Here is a 16275-nt window from a genome sequence, read left to right on the forward strand (position 1 = left end):
GTCACTTGTCCAACATTCTGCCAAGCTGCCTACATTTCCCGTTGAAACTTGAGGGAAGCTGACAAGTGTCCAACATGCGTCATTCATCACTTGTAGCTTGGCCCTTAGTCTTAAGGACCAACTAATACATAGCAACACCTCTCTAGCCTCTAGCACTGAAACAACTCTACCAGATTCAAAGCCACCTATAGGTAATTTCAAGTGTGGAAATGCACATACTGCAAATTTACATTTAACATAAAATCTTTCATAAACTCAGTGGATGGCAAACGGTATGAATTTCGCTGAGTTATATATGCCATTAGGTACACATGGGAAACTCTATATAAGAAAAATATCAAGAAGCCTGCAAGTCCATATTGCAGAGCATAAAAGTAATATTATATGATAATAAGATGATTTTTCAAATATTAAATAATCACTTTTAAACTTTTATTAGATTCCCTGACAAAGTCAAAACTTGTTGGGATCTATAATTGTCAATAAAAGTATCCCTCTACAGCATTTTCTTTTCTTTTTCCCCCCCACTAATACCTTATCATATAGCTTTCCATATCTCAGTATTATATCTATGTTAGTGTTTGTTAGTTGATAAGCAAAAGTATGTCACCGGGAATCTGTCTTTACACTGTATTGTCGAAGGCTTTCACAACCTGGGAACAATGGTTGTTGAGGATTTTTCGGGCTGTATAGCCGTGGTCTTGGCATTGTAGTTCCTGACGCTTCACCAGCAGCTGTCACTGGCATCTTCAGAGGTGTAGCACCAAACGACAGAGACCCCTTAGTGTCACACTGAGAGATCTCTGAGAGTGTGACACTGAGAGATCTCAGTCTTTTTTTGCTACACCTCTGAAGATGCCAGCCACAGCTGGTGGCGAAACGTCAGGAACTACAATGCCAAGACCACAGCTATACAGCCTGGAAAATCCACAACAACCATTGTCTTTACACTGTTCAGCTATACTGAACACTACATCCTTTGAAAAAATGTTTCAATCCAATGTGCCTTGGAAGGAATAATAAGGAAAAAAATATGTCTTATTTACAGATGTAGATGAATCATTGTGAAGGTTTACAAAAATAAATGAGAGAAAGATCCAGGTTAATCAGTTAATGCCACAGTAGACTGGGAGAGTTTTGTGTGTGTGTGTGTGTGTGTGTGTGTGTGTGTGTGTGTGTGTGCAGGCACAAGTGTGCACAAATGCCAGGAAAGGTTTCTAGTAAAGGTTGTATGTGTGAAAGGGAGGGGGGAATGAGCCAGCGAATGAGCAACACAGAACAAATTACACATTACAATTTACATGAGCTGTATTGCACAGCACAAATTACACATTACAATTTACGTGAGCCGTATTGCAGCTACAAGTAGGGGTCTAGATCTGGGTCTGTGATTTGGGGGGAAAGCCAGATTGTTTTTCCTGATCAGAATAAATCTAGCTTTCCTGAGTCAAATCACAGAATCCCAGATGTGATCTGGGAGCCTGGATCCAGATCCCTGGATAAACCATGTTAATCCAAGTTACTTCAGCCTCAGGCTGCCTCCTTCCTGGGCTTCTCCCGTGTTTTCTTCCAAGAGGGGAGGGAAAAGGGGAAAGGAGGCAGGGAGGGGGAGTGAGGGGCCAATCTATGCAGAAGTTCTCCTGTCTGCCTGGCTTCTGTGTGTGACGCTGGTTCAGTTAGGCTAAATTTCAAGAGTAACTACAACATTTGATTTATATACCATCCTTCAGGACAACTTAATGCCCACTCGTAGCAGTTTACAAAGTACGTTATTATTATCCCCACAACAATAATCACCTTGTGAGGTGGGTGGGGCTGAGAGATCTCCTAGAAGCTGTGACTGACCCAAAGTCACCCAGCTGGCTTCAAGTCGAGGAGTGGGGAATCAAACCCAGTCTCTAATCTCCAAATTAGAGTCCCCAAACAGATTAGAGTCCCCAAACAGATCAGAGTCCCTTGCTTCAGTATAGTTTGCCTGGAATTTGCAGTTTTGACATGATTCTCTGATTTGATGCTGGTCCCCTTTCTTCACTTTGCTTCTGAGGGGATTGCAGCCATTCCCTTGTTTTGGAGTGGTGTGGATGGAATTTGAGGCTTTGTTGTGATTCTCTGGTTTGATGTTGGTCATTGGTCCCCTTGCTTCACTTTAGATCCCATGCCTTTGCTTCAGTTTGGTTTGGGTAGAATTCTCTGTTTTGACCTGACTCTGGTTTGCTATTGGTCTTGTTTCATTTTGGTTCTGGGGGGGTTCCATTCTGTTTGGTTCTGTTGGCTTTCTGTGTGTTCAGCTTGTATTTGGGAGTGTGTGTTGGCTATGCAGCCTTGCCCTAGTGTGTTTCTGCAGCGGGAGTCAGCTTTAACTTTTTCCCCATACAAAACAGTGAAGAGTGACTAGGAACACCCTGTTCAGAGGCCCACAAAATTGGATTCTAGGGTCCAATCTTCCTGAATTGTTTCGGGAGGGGGTGGTAGTCAGAGGACAGTCAGGAGTAGTTTCTCTGCAAATTTGGTGGAGTTTTCTTGAAAAATACCCCCTTTCCAGACCGTTGGATAGGTTTCCCCATAGAAAATAATGTCCAAATAAATCTGAGATTATCTAATCTTGCCAAGATGAATTAGAGAATCTTACCCAGATTTCATGGGGCCTGGGCTTGTTTTGTTTCCCTGAAACTCAGGTGCAGGTTGCCCAGAATTTTTTTTAGTGTACATCCCAAGAGATCAAGACCGTGGGGCATGTGGAGGAGGGACTTCTGACTTCCCATCCACCTCATGCTATTTTATGGAGCTGAAATTGTCCTGGAAGAAGCGTTCTTGCCCCATTGTGAGGATGTATATGTAAGCACTCAGTCAACATGCAGCTGCCGAAGAGGACAAACAATGCTTCCCCTGCTCACTCCCCCCAGTTATTTTGGCTCTGGGAAATAGCTCGGAAGGAAGGCAGGAGCAATAATCTTCCTAGAGAGTATTTGGTCTAAAGCTCTTTACTGATACATTCTAATTTAAGGGTTTTTTTTTAAATTCTGTATTGGTTGGTATTCAGCTTCTTATAAAGCAAGTCAAAATGATGACGATGCAAAAGACAACTGCTGGCATTCTGGAAATGGACATCAGGGCCGGATCTAGGGTTGCCAGCGCCCAGGGCAACCCTAGTCCGACCCCTCGTGTGTGCATGCAGTGCACGTGTGCTCCAGGCGCTCTGTGATGATGTCATTTCAGTGACAACATCACACAGGGCAGAGTGGCGGAGGCAACGTGCAGGGCTAGGGAGCCACCTGCGCCATTCGCCTCCCCGCAGGCGAATGGCGCGGGCAGCCTAGCAACCCCCCGCGCGCTCTCGGCAGCTGGCAGCTGCTCCCGGCACCCCCTCCCTGGCAGTGGGGGCAGACTACCCCCCTGTCCCCCCCCCTCGATCCGGCCCTGATGGACATGCAGACTTGTTAAATGTATTTTGGTTTTGCCACAGAATTACCTGTTTCTGGCAAGAAAGATGTAACCAGCGATATTGCATGCAACACATTACATTTCAAGCTAATCTTTCTTGGTTGTCTGAGTGATGTGGTAAATATCTCCGATGAATTTGTCATCTGCTGCTAAAGTCTCACCTCTTGAAAAAAAATATGGGTAAAGTGGCTTAAATGAAATGGGTCAACTGTTTTAATGTCGAAATTGACACACTTTAAAAGATCAGTAAAAAGGAATGAGCTGACATGTTTGTGGAAAAAAATTTTTTTTTATTAACTACGGGAATACAATACTTCAGAATAGTATGCCATCATTTTTTAAAAAAATGTGTTATGGAGAATGTTATATGTTTTTTAAAAACCCTTCCATTATATAGGCTATAAGAATTATTTTGTAGGGATATAACACGGTTGTTCTTTATATACATTTATCATCCTAAGTTGTTTATATTTATTTATTTACTCAATTTATAGCCTGCCTTCTCATTAAAACTCTAGGCACATTACACAACTAAAAACAACGCAATGCAATCAGAGCCACATACATATAGTCAATAATGCAGTTGTTGCAATCTCAGTCTTCACTCTCTTTCTGTAAAATGGGAACTGCGGTAAGGTACTTGTGGCAGTGAAATCCATGATGACTGTGAAATATTTTGTACATTAAAAACTACTGTGGGAATAATCAATGAATATTTTTTTTAAAAAAATTTGGTCTTTTATTTTTTTAGCTGACCACTGGTCATTCCGTATGGGACGAAATGAAGTCAATTCGCGGCATCCGTATGAGATCACCTTCTGTTTTGCCATCACTTAGCACTGACTACAGCTTTCTCCTTCTGGTTATGCCTATGTGCTTTTTCCCATTGATATACTTCTTGTCACAAAATGTTTCAAGGGAAAAAAGGAAGCTGAAGGAATTGATGAATATGATGGGAGTGAGAGATATGGCATTCTGGTGAGTTATGAGACTGGCTGCTCTGCTCTTCCCTATTGGCGCCATTGACATGATGTTAAGAATTATTATTATTATTTATGTCATTTATATTCCTCCTTTCTCACTGAGACTCAAGTTGGATTACATGGTGTAAGATTAGTTCAATCAGTGGCAAGGACAAGGGCAGGCACTTCCATACCTTATCAAGAACATTTTCATAAACCATGTCATAACGTAAATGAATACAGTGTCATGAACATTTCCATAAAACATGTCATGGGGTAAAAGAATATAAGTTTACAAAGATATAGAATTAGCAAGGATCCTGTATGGGGTTGAGGAATTGCTGAAACAGAACATAATCAGTTCTAGGCTTTACATTGAACAACATAAAGCACAGGTAGGATATAGGAGTACATATTTAAAGCAACAGATAATATGTAAGGCAACATAACGGTGAAATCTATGGTTTCTAACTCATTAGTGAAACATTTGGGATCCCTTCCCTACAATACCACCCTCTTAGCTGAGAAAAAGGCCTTTTTGAATAATTCAGTTTTGCATTGTTTGCAGAAAGCCATTGCGGAAAGCCATTAACATGGCTTTCTGCAATTAATTAAATAATTAAGAATGCTCATATTATAGAAGTCCAATGAAGCTGATGCTTACAGGCATATGAACACTAGGTTAAGAAGCAGTCGGTATCCTGTATGTATATAACTTGATGGTATCCATTTAGAAGTAGTATTGGTAGTGGTGGCCAGCATCCTCTGGGAGTCTGTGAGGTGAGGAAAAACGCTCTTCCCTAGACTTAAAATGTAGGTAGAAAACCAACAGGAGAAGGACAGTTGATTCATTTGGCACAACAAATGCACACTGCAACCCCCCCCCCCCCACATACCCACACATCAAGCCCATGTTAGCACAAATTTCTGCAGATAATTGAGTGAAGAGGCCCCAGAAACGTCACTGTCTTGCCACTGGGATGAACAGAGTCAGAAAGAGATGTTAGAGAAATCAGAGAACAACACACACCTCGTGTCACAGAGGAAGCCGACAGAAATACCCAAAGGAAGCGAATGTTAAATAATCTGAACTTTCCTCATTGCAGGGGTGGGAGAGATTGCTAGCTGATGATGATGACTACTGCAGAGAGGGAATTACTAGGGTTTCCCAAGAGTAGTGCCTCTCATAATCAGTTTCAGCCTGAAGCCAGTGGGTGGGAATGGGAGACATCTTTTGCAACTGGGCTCAGCGCATGCTATTGTTCTGAGCTTGAGGCTGGGTACTGCTTGGTTCTGTTCTGTGGTGTTCTTCCACAGACTGAACCCAGTGCCTCTTGCTAGCTGACCCATTCAGTTACAATTTGAAAATATCGATTCGAATTTAGCAGTTGATTTTTTTGTTGACTGTTGACCTGAGCAACATATTTGTGCATTGTGTATATTGATATTTGTATGAAACTGTGTAGAGGCTTTCTCAGCCCTATTAGAAGTCATTTTTGTTTCTGCAAACATTAGGGGATTAACTTGTATGTCCCCCTCCTTGTTTCCAACAGAAGTGAGGGGTGATATATGTTCCAACATGTTTGTCCAAACAGAATCTGTTTTACTGAGCATTTAGAATTCATTTGATGTATGAGTAAATTTTGTAATTTTGCATATAGACGTGTCGAGTATTCTTTAGTGCTATATCAGTTAGTAAGTGACGGCTATTGGTTGTTTTGCAGTTTGACGCCGTTATTCTCTCCTTTTTGTTTTTGAACCCAGTGCCTGGCTGCTGCGAATGACACTCATTCTGTTGGGCTAAGAGCCAAGCTACAAGTGACTTCCTTCACATGGAAAACACTTGATTGTTCTCGCAAATTTACCTGGGAACTGAAGTCCAAGTGTCCTTCTCCTCTCCATTAGAATCGCTGGCTGAAGATCCAGAGAAAGCCGGCAGCAGCAGCAGCTTTTACAAATCGTTCCTCCAGTCCCAAGCCTGTGGGTTGGGGGTGGGCAGCTGCTACTTTCTCCCAGGGCGTCCTGCAGGCTGCCTGCTCCCGGGGAGCTGTCCTGGAGAATGAAGCTCCAGCCACAGTGACAGCAGAGGGATCTGCTGCTGCTCTGACATGCCCTCATTCCAGTTTTTCTCCAGGAACTCAGGAGCAGGGGAAGGGCACGTTAGAGCAGCAGCAGCAGATCCCTCTTGCTATTGCTGCATCTGGAGCTTCACCAATGCGGTGGCTTTCTCCAGAGCAGCTCCCTGGGAGCAGGCAGCCCTGGGAGAAAGCAGCAGCTGCCCACCCCCAAACAATCCTTGGGAGCCCTCTTGTCCCACAGGCTTGTGACTGCAGGAACGATTTGCAAAAGCTGCTTCTGCTACCAGCTTTCTCTGGCTCTTCTGCCAGTGATTCTAATGGAGAGGGGAAGGACAATCGGACTTCACTTCCTAGGTAAACTTGCGAGAACAATCAAGTGTTCTCCACTTGAAGGAAGTCGCTTGTAGCTTGGCTCTTAGCCCAACAGAACGAGTGTCATTTGCAGCAGCCAGGCACTGGGTTCAGTCAGTGGAAGAACACCACAGAACAGAACCAAGCAGTACCCAGCCTCAAGCTCAGAACAATAGCATGCGCTGAGCCCAGTTGCAAAAGATGTCTCCCATTCCCACCCACTGGCTTCAGGCTGAAACTGATTATGAGAGGCACTACTCTTGGGAAACCCTAGTAATTCCCTCTCTGCAGTAGTCATCATCATCAGCTAGCAATCTCTCCCACCCCTGCAATGAGGAAAGTTCAGATTATTTAACATTCGCTTCCTTTGGGTATTTCTGTCGGCTTCCTCTGTGACACGAGGTGTGTGTTGTTCTCTTCTTTCTCTAACAACTCTTTCTGACTCTGTTCATCCCAGTGGCAAGACAGTGACTTTTCTGGGGCCTCTTCACTCAATTATCTGCAGAAATTTGTGCTAACATGGGCTCGATGTGTGGGTATGTGGGGGGGGGGGCAAATTGCAGTGTGCGTTTGTTGTGCCAAATGAATCAACTGTCCTTCTCCTGCTGGTTTTCTACCTAAATTTTAAGTCTTGGGGAGAGCGTTTTTCCTCCCAGAGGATGCAGGCCACAAGATGAGCTCACCTTATCCACTCTGGAAGTCCCAAGTTTGGGAAACAAAGAGCTGCACGTTGACCTTCAGGAAGACAAATTTCTTAACTCTCCAGAGGAGCAGGCCAGTGCAATGCTAGCCAACAACGGTGTCAGCGTGGGAAAAGAAGTGCTTGCTCTTCCCACTCATTGGAGAGCATGAGAGGAGCTTCTGAGCCTTGAGAGAGAGGTCTAGCCAGAACACCTCCTTCTGGGCCCAGTAGCTCAGCGGATCAGTGGGAAACAACACGCAGAGCTCTGCAAGGTACTCTCTGACTATTGCCTCCATCGAATCCTGGGGCATGTGCCTCGCATTCCCAAAGGGACTGAGTCCATGCCAGAATATCTCCATCTCCATGGACATCCCAGTGCTTGCCATGGGGGGAGCCTGCTGAGAAGGGGTGGGAGGAAGATCAGCAGAGCTGGACCCCTTTCCCATCCCCCTTCTAGCAGAAGATCCCTCTTGACCTGCCTACACTGCATGCTCCTAGCATGCTCACACGGATGGTCATCAAGTGGGTTTTCAGACAGCTCCAGTTGTGGATCCGATGCCTGCACCTTACAGAGGGGGCCATTGGGCAATGCAGCCAATCACAGTAGTGAAGCATGTGGCAGCCCATGTGATGCTCCGCAACATTGTTACCTGTCAACACCTCCCCATGCCAGCGACGGAGGGCCCAGCTGTGGATCCCTGGGAGGGGGGCCCTGGCTGTGCCTTGCCTGAACTAGTGGAGGAATGGCAACACAGGGCCATTGAGGCACTCAAGAGAATGTGTGAGTTCCTCTGGCATGTCAGCTGCTGAACTGGGGACCCTAAGAAAAGGAACACCAGGAAGTGGAGGAACACCAGGAAGCTGGGGTGGATGTTCCAAGGCCTGGAGTGGCATAGGGAGGGGATTACCTTATGCCTCGCCTCCAGCACAGCTCTCCCTGGTGCCAGCACAGGGATTTTCACTGCACTTATGTCCGAGTGCGGCCACAGCAGCCAACTGCCAAAGGGAGGCCATGGTGGACAACCACCGAAGCCAGTCACCATTGTTGGGGGGGGGGTTGCGGAGTACATTATAACCCTTAGTCTGCTTCCTAAGCACTTTCCATCCCCCCCCTCAGGATTGGAGTTTAAGTGCAGCACCTAGTGAGAGGAAGAGAAAGGGTTAAAAGATTGCCTGAAGGGAGAATGATTGACAGGCTGTTCCCCCCTTTCTGTGATTGGTCAATGAGAAGGTAACAATTGGAAATGACAGAATTGTTAAAAGAATGGAAGTTTAGAGTCTGAAAAGGAGGGTTAGACTAGTAATCCTCTGTGTGAGGAAAAAGGAAAAATTTGTCCTAACTGTGACAGCTTTAGGTTTAAAGAAGATTTTTAATTAAAGTACTTAAGTATGATAGCCAGCACTAATTTACACAGACAAGATAAAACTGGGAGTGTGTAGTTGGCAGAGGAAGTAAGCAGTGAAAGGAGACTTCCCTTCAGCCAAGTGAACAGGGTTATGTATTTAGGGAAAGAATAATTCCTGCCCCATGTCTAAAAAAGTTTTGGCTCTGAGGAGGACCATGGGTCTAGTGTAAAGGGAAAAGAATGCTGTATTGAAGTCAGAACACCCAAGCTGTAAAGTGAATCTATGAAGAAACCTTGTTAAAGTAACTTAAGTCTGAAACTACCAACCTCTCACTTTTAAGAGCTGTGGAATTAAGCTTTAAGAAGATTATTGTACCTAATGCTTGTGAAGTATTCTGTTCAACAGTTAAAGTTTACCTCAGCTTTACTTTCCTTGCCTACCTGTATACCAACTCTGTCTGTTTAATAAACCTGCTGTTTTCTTTTTGAACTTTATTCAGCCTCTAGAGACATTTCATTTGCTTCTCCCCTACTAAATATTTTAGCTGGGACAAGAGCCATAAATATATATATGTGTTCAAGTGTGGGAACAAAAGGACCTTTAAATTATACCCAGAGTCACGCTTCCAGAGGCTGTCCAGCCACAGCAAGCAATCTTGACTGTTTTGGATGGAAAATCTGCCTCACAATGGGGGAGTGAGTGGGGTTTATGTCATACCTCCTATCCCCTATCCCTCCCAGACACCAGGCCAACCCCTTCTCCCAAAGTAAAAAAAATCCAGTGAGTCTAATGACCCTCAAACCAGTCCTCCAGGAGCAGTACAGTCCTCAGGTGCAGGAGCAGAAGAAGGCCATTCAAGTGCAGGAATCAGCAGCAGGAATCACTCCCTCCAAGATCCAGGCAGCCGCAGTCCAAAGCAGACCAGCCAGAGTCCCAGTCCAGACCATAGAGAGAGAGAGACAACTGAAAGCAGCAAGCCAGGCAGTGCCTCTCTATCTCCAGCCAAAGCAAAATGGAGGCTGACTGAGGCAAGCCTCCTAATTTAAGTCCTTGCAGCAATTTCAAAAAGGTCCTCTGGTGCTGAAAGTAAGAGATGGTGTGGTGGTTGTGAGATCACGCCAGCAGGGTGTTACCTTGTGCATGCAGCATGTGTGCTCTAGAATACTCCCACATTGCACAGGGCAAAACATAATTCCCAGGAGCATTCCAGAGTACGCTCTGGAGTTTCAGGCCCTGTTCACACACCTCTCCCTATCCCTGCTAGCCAGGGGGTGGGAAGTGAGGCTGAGGAATCCCCTGCCCCCATGGGGGGGTGCTGGTAACATTATTTTGTACATTTCCAGGATTCCATTCTACATCACTGGCTACCTTGGGGAACTGTGGAAAATTAAGAATATATAAATTAAACATTATGGAGATGGGGCTCTTGTTTCCCACGTCAACCTCATGTCCAGCATATCAGCTATTTCCACCGTACATGTCACTTGCAATTGTAGAATAGAACAATCACAGACATTGTGCTCACGTGAAGAACTTGTTTTAATGAACTGTGTCCTCTCAGACTGAGAATTCTTTATTGTTTGTGCCAAATAATGTAAAGTGCCCAGAAGTCTAAATATGTGTTTGTATTTATAGGCTTTCCTGGAGTTTGCTGTATGCAGTGTATATCCTGATCATGACCAGTTTGCTGACACCTATTATCTACCATTTAATTTTCCCCACAGGCAGCTTCTTTGCTCTATTTCTTCTGTTCTTCCTTTATGGAATATCATCTGTAAGTCTTCAACCTCTATTTTACTTCATAATCTTGACATGTATGTAACGAATAATTGAAGATGTCCAGAGTTAAAGCTACTGAAGTATTTGATAACATCTTCATGAAAATATCCCAATACTCTATTTTCCAAACGTTCCCACTGCTTCTGTGTGAGAACTCTTTGAGGGAACTTGGAGACAGACAGTAGATCAAGAAGAATATTTAATGCATGGAGTGGGGAGTAGGAATGACTTTGTTCCCTTTGAGAGAGACCCTACATTTCTGAAACAGAGGCAATTAGGGACTCACTTTGCTACAAATTGGGGCCTCTTTAAATTATTTTTACTGATTTTCTTTTTTAAAAACCTAGTGGCCATGCATGACAGACTGCTGTTTAAAAGCAGGTTTCCTAAGTGCAGCACCATTACAGTGTTTGGGAGGGATGGAGATAACTATTGCTTGAGTGACAAATTGTAAAGCTTGAGTGACAAACTGCTCCCTCCTCTCTGATTGGTCCATTAGAACCAAGTTGGAGGCAGTCAACTGGTTTCTGACAGGACTGTAGAGAGTGTGTGTTAGAGTCTGACAGGGAAGGTCAGACAGGTTTAAACAGCTGAGTAAGGCCACGGAGGGAACAGAACTTGGCTTCCCTTGCCTACTACAAACTCTGTTTTTGTTTTAAAAGAGACACATCTAAGAGCCTCGCTACAAGTGACATCTTTCACGCGAAGGGCACTTGATCATTTTCGCAAGTCTTTTTGGGTACTGAAGTCCTTCTCCCACACCCCTTTTCCTTCTGTTCCTTCCCCTCTCTGTTAGCACGGCTGCCTGAAGAGACGGAGAAAGCCTACGACAGCAGCTTTTGCAAATTGTCTTGCTGGGAGGTGGGGAATGCTCCAGAGAAAGCTGACATGTCGGTGAAGTCCTCCCCTCTCTGTTAGAACTGTTAGGATTGCTGCCTTAAAAGTCAGAGAAAGCCTGCGTTTGCAAATCATTTCTTTAGTCACAAGCCTGCTCTCAATGATCTTTGGGGGCGGGCAGCTGCAACTTTGCTAATCGTCTTGCTCGGGGAGGGTGGGAATACTCTAGAGAAAGCTAAGAAAGTTGCAGCTGCCCGCCCCCAAAGATCATTGAGAGCAGGCTTGCGACTGGAGAAACGACTTGCAAACGCAGGCTTTCTCTGACTTTTAAGGCAGCGATCCTAACAGTTCTAACAGAGAGGGGAGGACTTCACCGACATGTCAGCTTTCTCCAGAGCATCCCCCACCCCCCAGCAAGACAATTTGCAAAAGCTGCTGTTGCCGTAGGCTTTCTCCATCTCTTCAGGCAGCCATGCTAACAGAGAGGGGAAGGAACAGAAGGAAAAGGGGTGTGGGAGAGGGACTTCAGTACCCAGAAAGACTTGCGAAAATGATCAAGTGCCCTTCGCGTGAAAGATGTCACTTGTAGCGAGGCTCTAAGATTCCCTGGGAAACAGGAAACATTTACCCATGCCAGTATTGACATGCCCTCTGAGTTAGCACTGCAAGGGACTCGTTTCTCACCCCTTACCTCTGCCCAGCAATGTGGTGTGCTCTTTCCATGCCTCAGCCCCACCCACCTCACAGGGTGTTTGTTGTGGGGATAATAATAACAGACTTTGTAAATCGCTCTGAGTGGGCATTAAGTTGTCCTGAAGGGTGGTATATAAGCTGAATGTTATTATCATTATTTGAATTTCACACAACACAATCAATAATAAATAAAAATCGCATGTTATCATTGATTGGCCTTGCTGAGCTGATGCAAGTTTCCACCAGAGACCTAACTATCAGCCAGGTATCGGTTAAAATGTACGCTGCTCCAAGGAACGCCGTCTTTGGCAGTTCTGCAGGTGTTATATCAGAAAGCTGCAGTTTTTCCATATAAGTTGCAAAGTTTTTCAAAATAGTTCCCAGTGCCCCGATGACAATGGGGACTACTGTTGTATTCTTCATCCATAGTCAAGTGGTTTCTATTGTCAGATTGTTGTTGTTGTTGTTGTTGTTGTTGTTGTTGTTGTCATCGTCGAAGGCTTTCACGGCCAGAGAATGATGGTTGTTGTGGATTTTCCGGGATGTATCGCCGTGGTCTTGGCATTGTAGTTCCTAACGTTTCACATTCTACACCCTGGGAAACTCTTACAGGATGACGCAACCCAAACCCACCTTCCTGAGTAGATATAAATTACCTGCTAACATCTTCTCCACAGTTTGACACTGAGAGATCTCTGTCTTTCGGTGCTACACCTCCAAAGATGCCAGCCACAGCTGCTGGTGAAACATCAGGAACTACAATGCCAAACCCGGAAAATCCACAACAACCATAATGATAATGATAATGATAATGATAATGATAATGATAATTAGGATACAAAAGCAATACCGGTAGATGTACTGCTTTCTCAATAGCATGTCCTCTGGCAAAAAGGTGGTTTACACAAGACCTCTCTTTAACTCATTCCCCAGAGTGCATGGATTTTTGTGGAGACTAGATGGTGTGAGAATCTAGGCTGACAGAAGGGAAGGAGAGGGAACGAAGAACAAAGGGGAAGAAAGCAGGACAGCTTCTTCATATGTGCTCTCCCCCTTGCCCCCCCCAATGCTCCTTCGTATTTTGAAGAAAAACAGTCTTCTCTCTGCACTCAGATCACCCCCAGAGGTCACTTCTCAGATATATTCTTTCCCAGAGTGAATGATCTAAGCGCCCCATGCCTTACCTACAAAGCCACCATCAGCAATACTATCTTTTCTAAGAAAGGCCCACCACAAAATGCCATTCATTCGTTACTCACCTGAGTACAAGATATTCCTTGCTTCATGTAGCATTACCTGGCCAAGCAATCTGGGGCCTGCCCTGTGAATGGTTTGCCTTCCCCAGTTTCCTTCACTTCTGGCCAACGACAGTCACAATTTCAAGCCCCAAAAATTGAGGACCAAGCAGTGAACTGGCATTGTGACAAGGGTGTTATTATTGACCTGCGGCTCAGCAAGCAAGTCTGGGAGGCTCTCACAAATATATTGTGGAATGAGGCAATTTTCAATTGGCATTCCAAGGAGATGGCCAAGAAGGCGATTTGCAGTGCAATCCTATGCAGAGTTACACCGGTCTAAGCCCATTGAAGTCAATGGCCTTAGACTGGAGTAACTCTCCATAGGATTGCACTGATAGCCACATCCTCCCCTTGCACTGCCATGATAGAATTGGTCTCCTGAAAAAGAATACCAGGCAGAAGATGTCAGGTAGCTTGCATTTGCTATGCCAGCTCCAAGTTGGGAAATTCCTGGAGATCTGGGGGGTGAAACCTGGAGAAACCTGGAAAAAGTGGGGTTTGGGGAGGGAAAGGACCTTGGCATGGCATAATTCCATAGAGTCCACCCTCGGAAGTAGCCATTTTCTCCAGATGAACTGATCTCTGTGGCCTGGAGACCAGTTGTAATTCCAGGAGATCCCCAGCCACTACCTGGAGGCTGGCAACCCTACCTTCATATGTACAATCTTTTTGCACTCATGTATATATAGGGTGAGCTGGGAAACATGTGAGACTTTGATCTATTTATATCTTTGAACTGGTAATGAAAACATATTTCCTCTTTTTCAGATCCATTTCTGTTTTATGTTCAGTTCTCTCCTAAAGACAGCGAAAGCCACCAGCTCTGTTGTCTTTGTCCTCACGTTCTTTTTTGGATCCCTCAGTGTTATTATGTTGATATTTAGAATGCCCGCTCCTTTGGTATGGACTTTGAGCCTCATCTGCCCTTTTGCTTTCGGTGCTGAAATTTCAAAGGTAGAGTCACTATGTTTTATCTAGGGTGAACCCACACGCCCCTCCAAACCCTAGTAAAGCTGGCTGTGGACATACCTGATGCATGACAACAAAGCAAGAACACCTGTCAGCCTCATGGCGTATGCACCTGTGGCAAATGGTGATTGCTTGTTACTGGTGGGTTGGGGTGGGGCTGGATTCTGATAATGAGATGGACTTTCTAAGGGATTCATATATTTCGAAGTTTTGTCTTTCCCCATCTGACTTCGTTCTTTCCTTACAGGTTATCGTGTTTCAAAAATATGGAAAAAGCTTACATTTGTCTAACATAGTGGAGGACTCAGGTTTTTATAGCCTGCTTATTGACAGTGTTTTATACATGCTGCTGGCTCTCTATTTTGACAAAACAATTCCTGGTAAGCATAGTATAATTTACTTATTTATTTTAATTTTATTTATTTCAAATTTGTATTCCGCCCTCCCTGCAAGCGGGCTCAGGGCAGATAACAACATGTTTAAAATACAATTAAAAATTCATGTTCATTAAAAAACAACATCAAAAAGAGTCCAGTAGCACCTTTAAGACTAACCAACTTTATTGTAGCATAAGCTTTCGAGAATCACCGTTCTCTTCGTCAGATGCATGAACTGTGATTCTCGAAAGCTTATGCTACAATAAAGTTGGTTAGTCTTAAAGGTGCTACTGGACTCTTTCTGATTTTGCTACTACAGACTAACATGGCTAACTCCTCTGCATTAAAAACAACACACTTAAAATAGGATGGTGGACAGCCCTCACAGGGAGGGTTAAGATTTATACACCCCTTTTTTTCCAGGCTGGCGGAGGCCCAGCCTCAGCCATATGCCTGGCAGAACAACTCTGTCTTGCAGGCCTGGTGAAAAGATAGTAGATCCTGCCGGGCCCTGATTTCAGCAGACAGAGCATGCCACCAGGTGGGAGCCAGGACCGAAAAGGCCCTGGCTCTAGTCGAGGCTAGGCGGGCCTCCTTGAGGCCAGGAACCACCAACAGCTGTTTGTCCCCTGATCAGAGTGTCCCCTGGGGAATATATGGGGAGAGATGGTCCCGTAATTAACATTCATTAGCTTGAAGATTTAGCTTTACAGATGATCTCTCTTTTTCTTAGAGTCCTCTTCGTCTGTCTGAGTGTGTGGCTGTTGGTGAAGGGAGTTAATATGGTCTCTGTTTTCAGAGATTGAGTGTTCTAGCACCTGGAAGCCATAATAGAAGGACTCAAAATAATTGATGTGACTTGCAAGCAAAAATATAATAAACAGTTGCAGTTTTACATGAAATTTTCAATGTATGTGATATTTCTATATAAAACAAAGAGGGTATGCTGCCCACACATACGCACTGAGAAGAGGGTGCCCATGCTTGAAGAAGTTAGTGTCTTGGAAATATCTAGTGGAGAGTTTAAAACAGGTCCCTCTGTGGATGTTGGGGGAAATGGGTCCTATAGATGTAGTTTAATTGCATGGATCCCTAGTCCTATGGTGTCATTGGGTGATCTAGGATATCCTTTGCAATTTTATCCAGATGGAACCTGTGGTTAACATCCTTTCATGCAGATTATCACTCTAAACTCTCATCGTTGCTGCCTACCCTTTCCTTGAGGAATTGTAGGCTTTGTGTAGATGAATTAGAGTCTCTGTACACGTGCGCCAAACACAAGTTAGATTAGGGGATGCTCCAACTCAACTTGTGATCCAAAGCTTACTTATAAAAGGGGGGTGGGGGCACGAATTGGCTCCCTTGTGCTCATGTGGAGGCAGGAGGCGTGGCCCCACAACTAGCAGAGAAGAGCCTTGATGGGGTGCTATTTGTTTTATAGCTGCTTTTGCATATTTGCCT

The 16275-nt window shown here is 44.6% G+C and overlaps 1 protein-coding gene across 5 annotated transcripts in view; it reads left to right on the forward strand.

The window, feature by feature from the left end:
• LOC129328905 (ATP-binding cassette sub-family A member 9-like) overlaps positions 1 to 16275 on the forward strand; it is a 146647-nt gene that overhangs the window by 22818 nt on the left and 107554 nt on the right. For all 5 annotated transcript variants that reach the window (XM_054978220.1, XM_054978219.1, XM_054978221.1 and 2 more), the window contains 4 exons: positions 4193 to 4419; positions 10497 to 10635; positions 14237 to 14422; positions 14685 to 14817. In XM_054978220.1, the coding sequence (XP_054834195.1) occupies positions 4193 to 4419; positions 10497 to 10635; positions 14237 to 14422; positions 14685 to 14817 (685 nt within the window). The remainder of the gene's footprint in view (positions 1 to 4192; positions 4420 to 10496; positions 10636 to 14236; positions 14423 to 14684; positions 14818 to 16275) is intronic.

The sequence above is a fragment of the Eublepharis macularius genome, chromosome 4 (assembly GCF_028583425.1).
Source record: "Eublepharis macularius isolate TG4126 chromosome 4, MPM_Emac_v1.0, whole genome shotgun sequence".
Classification (NCBI taxonomy): domain Eukaryota; kingdom Metazoa; phylum Chordata; class Lepidosauria; order Squamata; family Eublepharidae; genus Eublepharis; species Eublepharis macularius.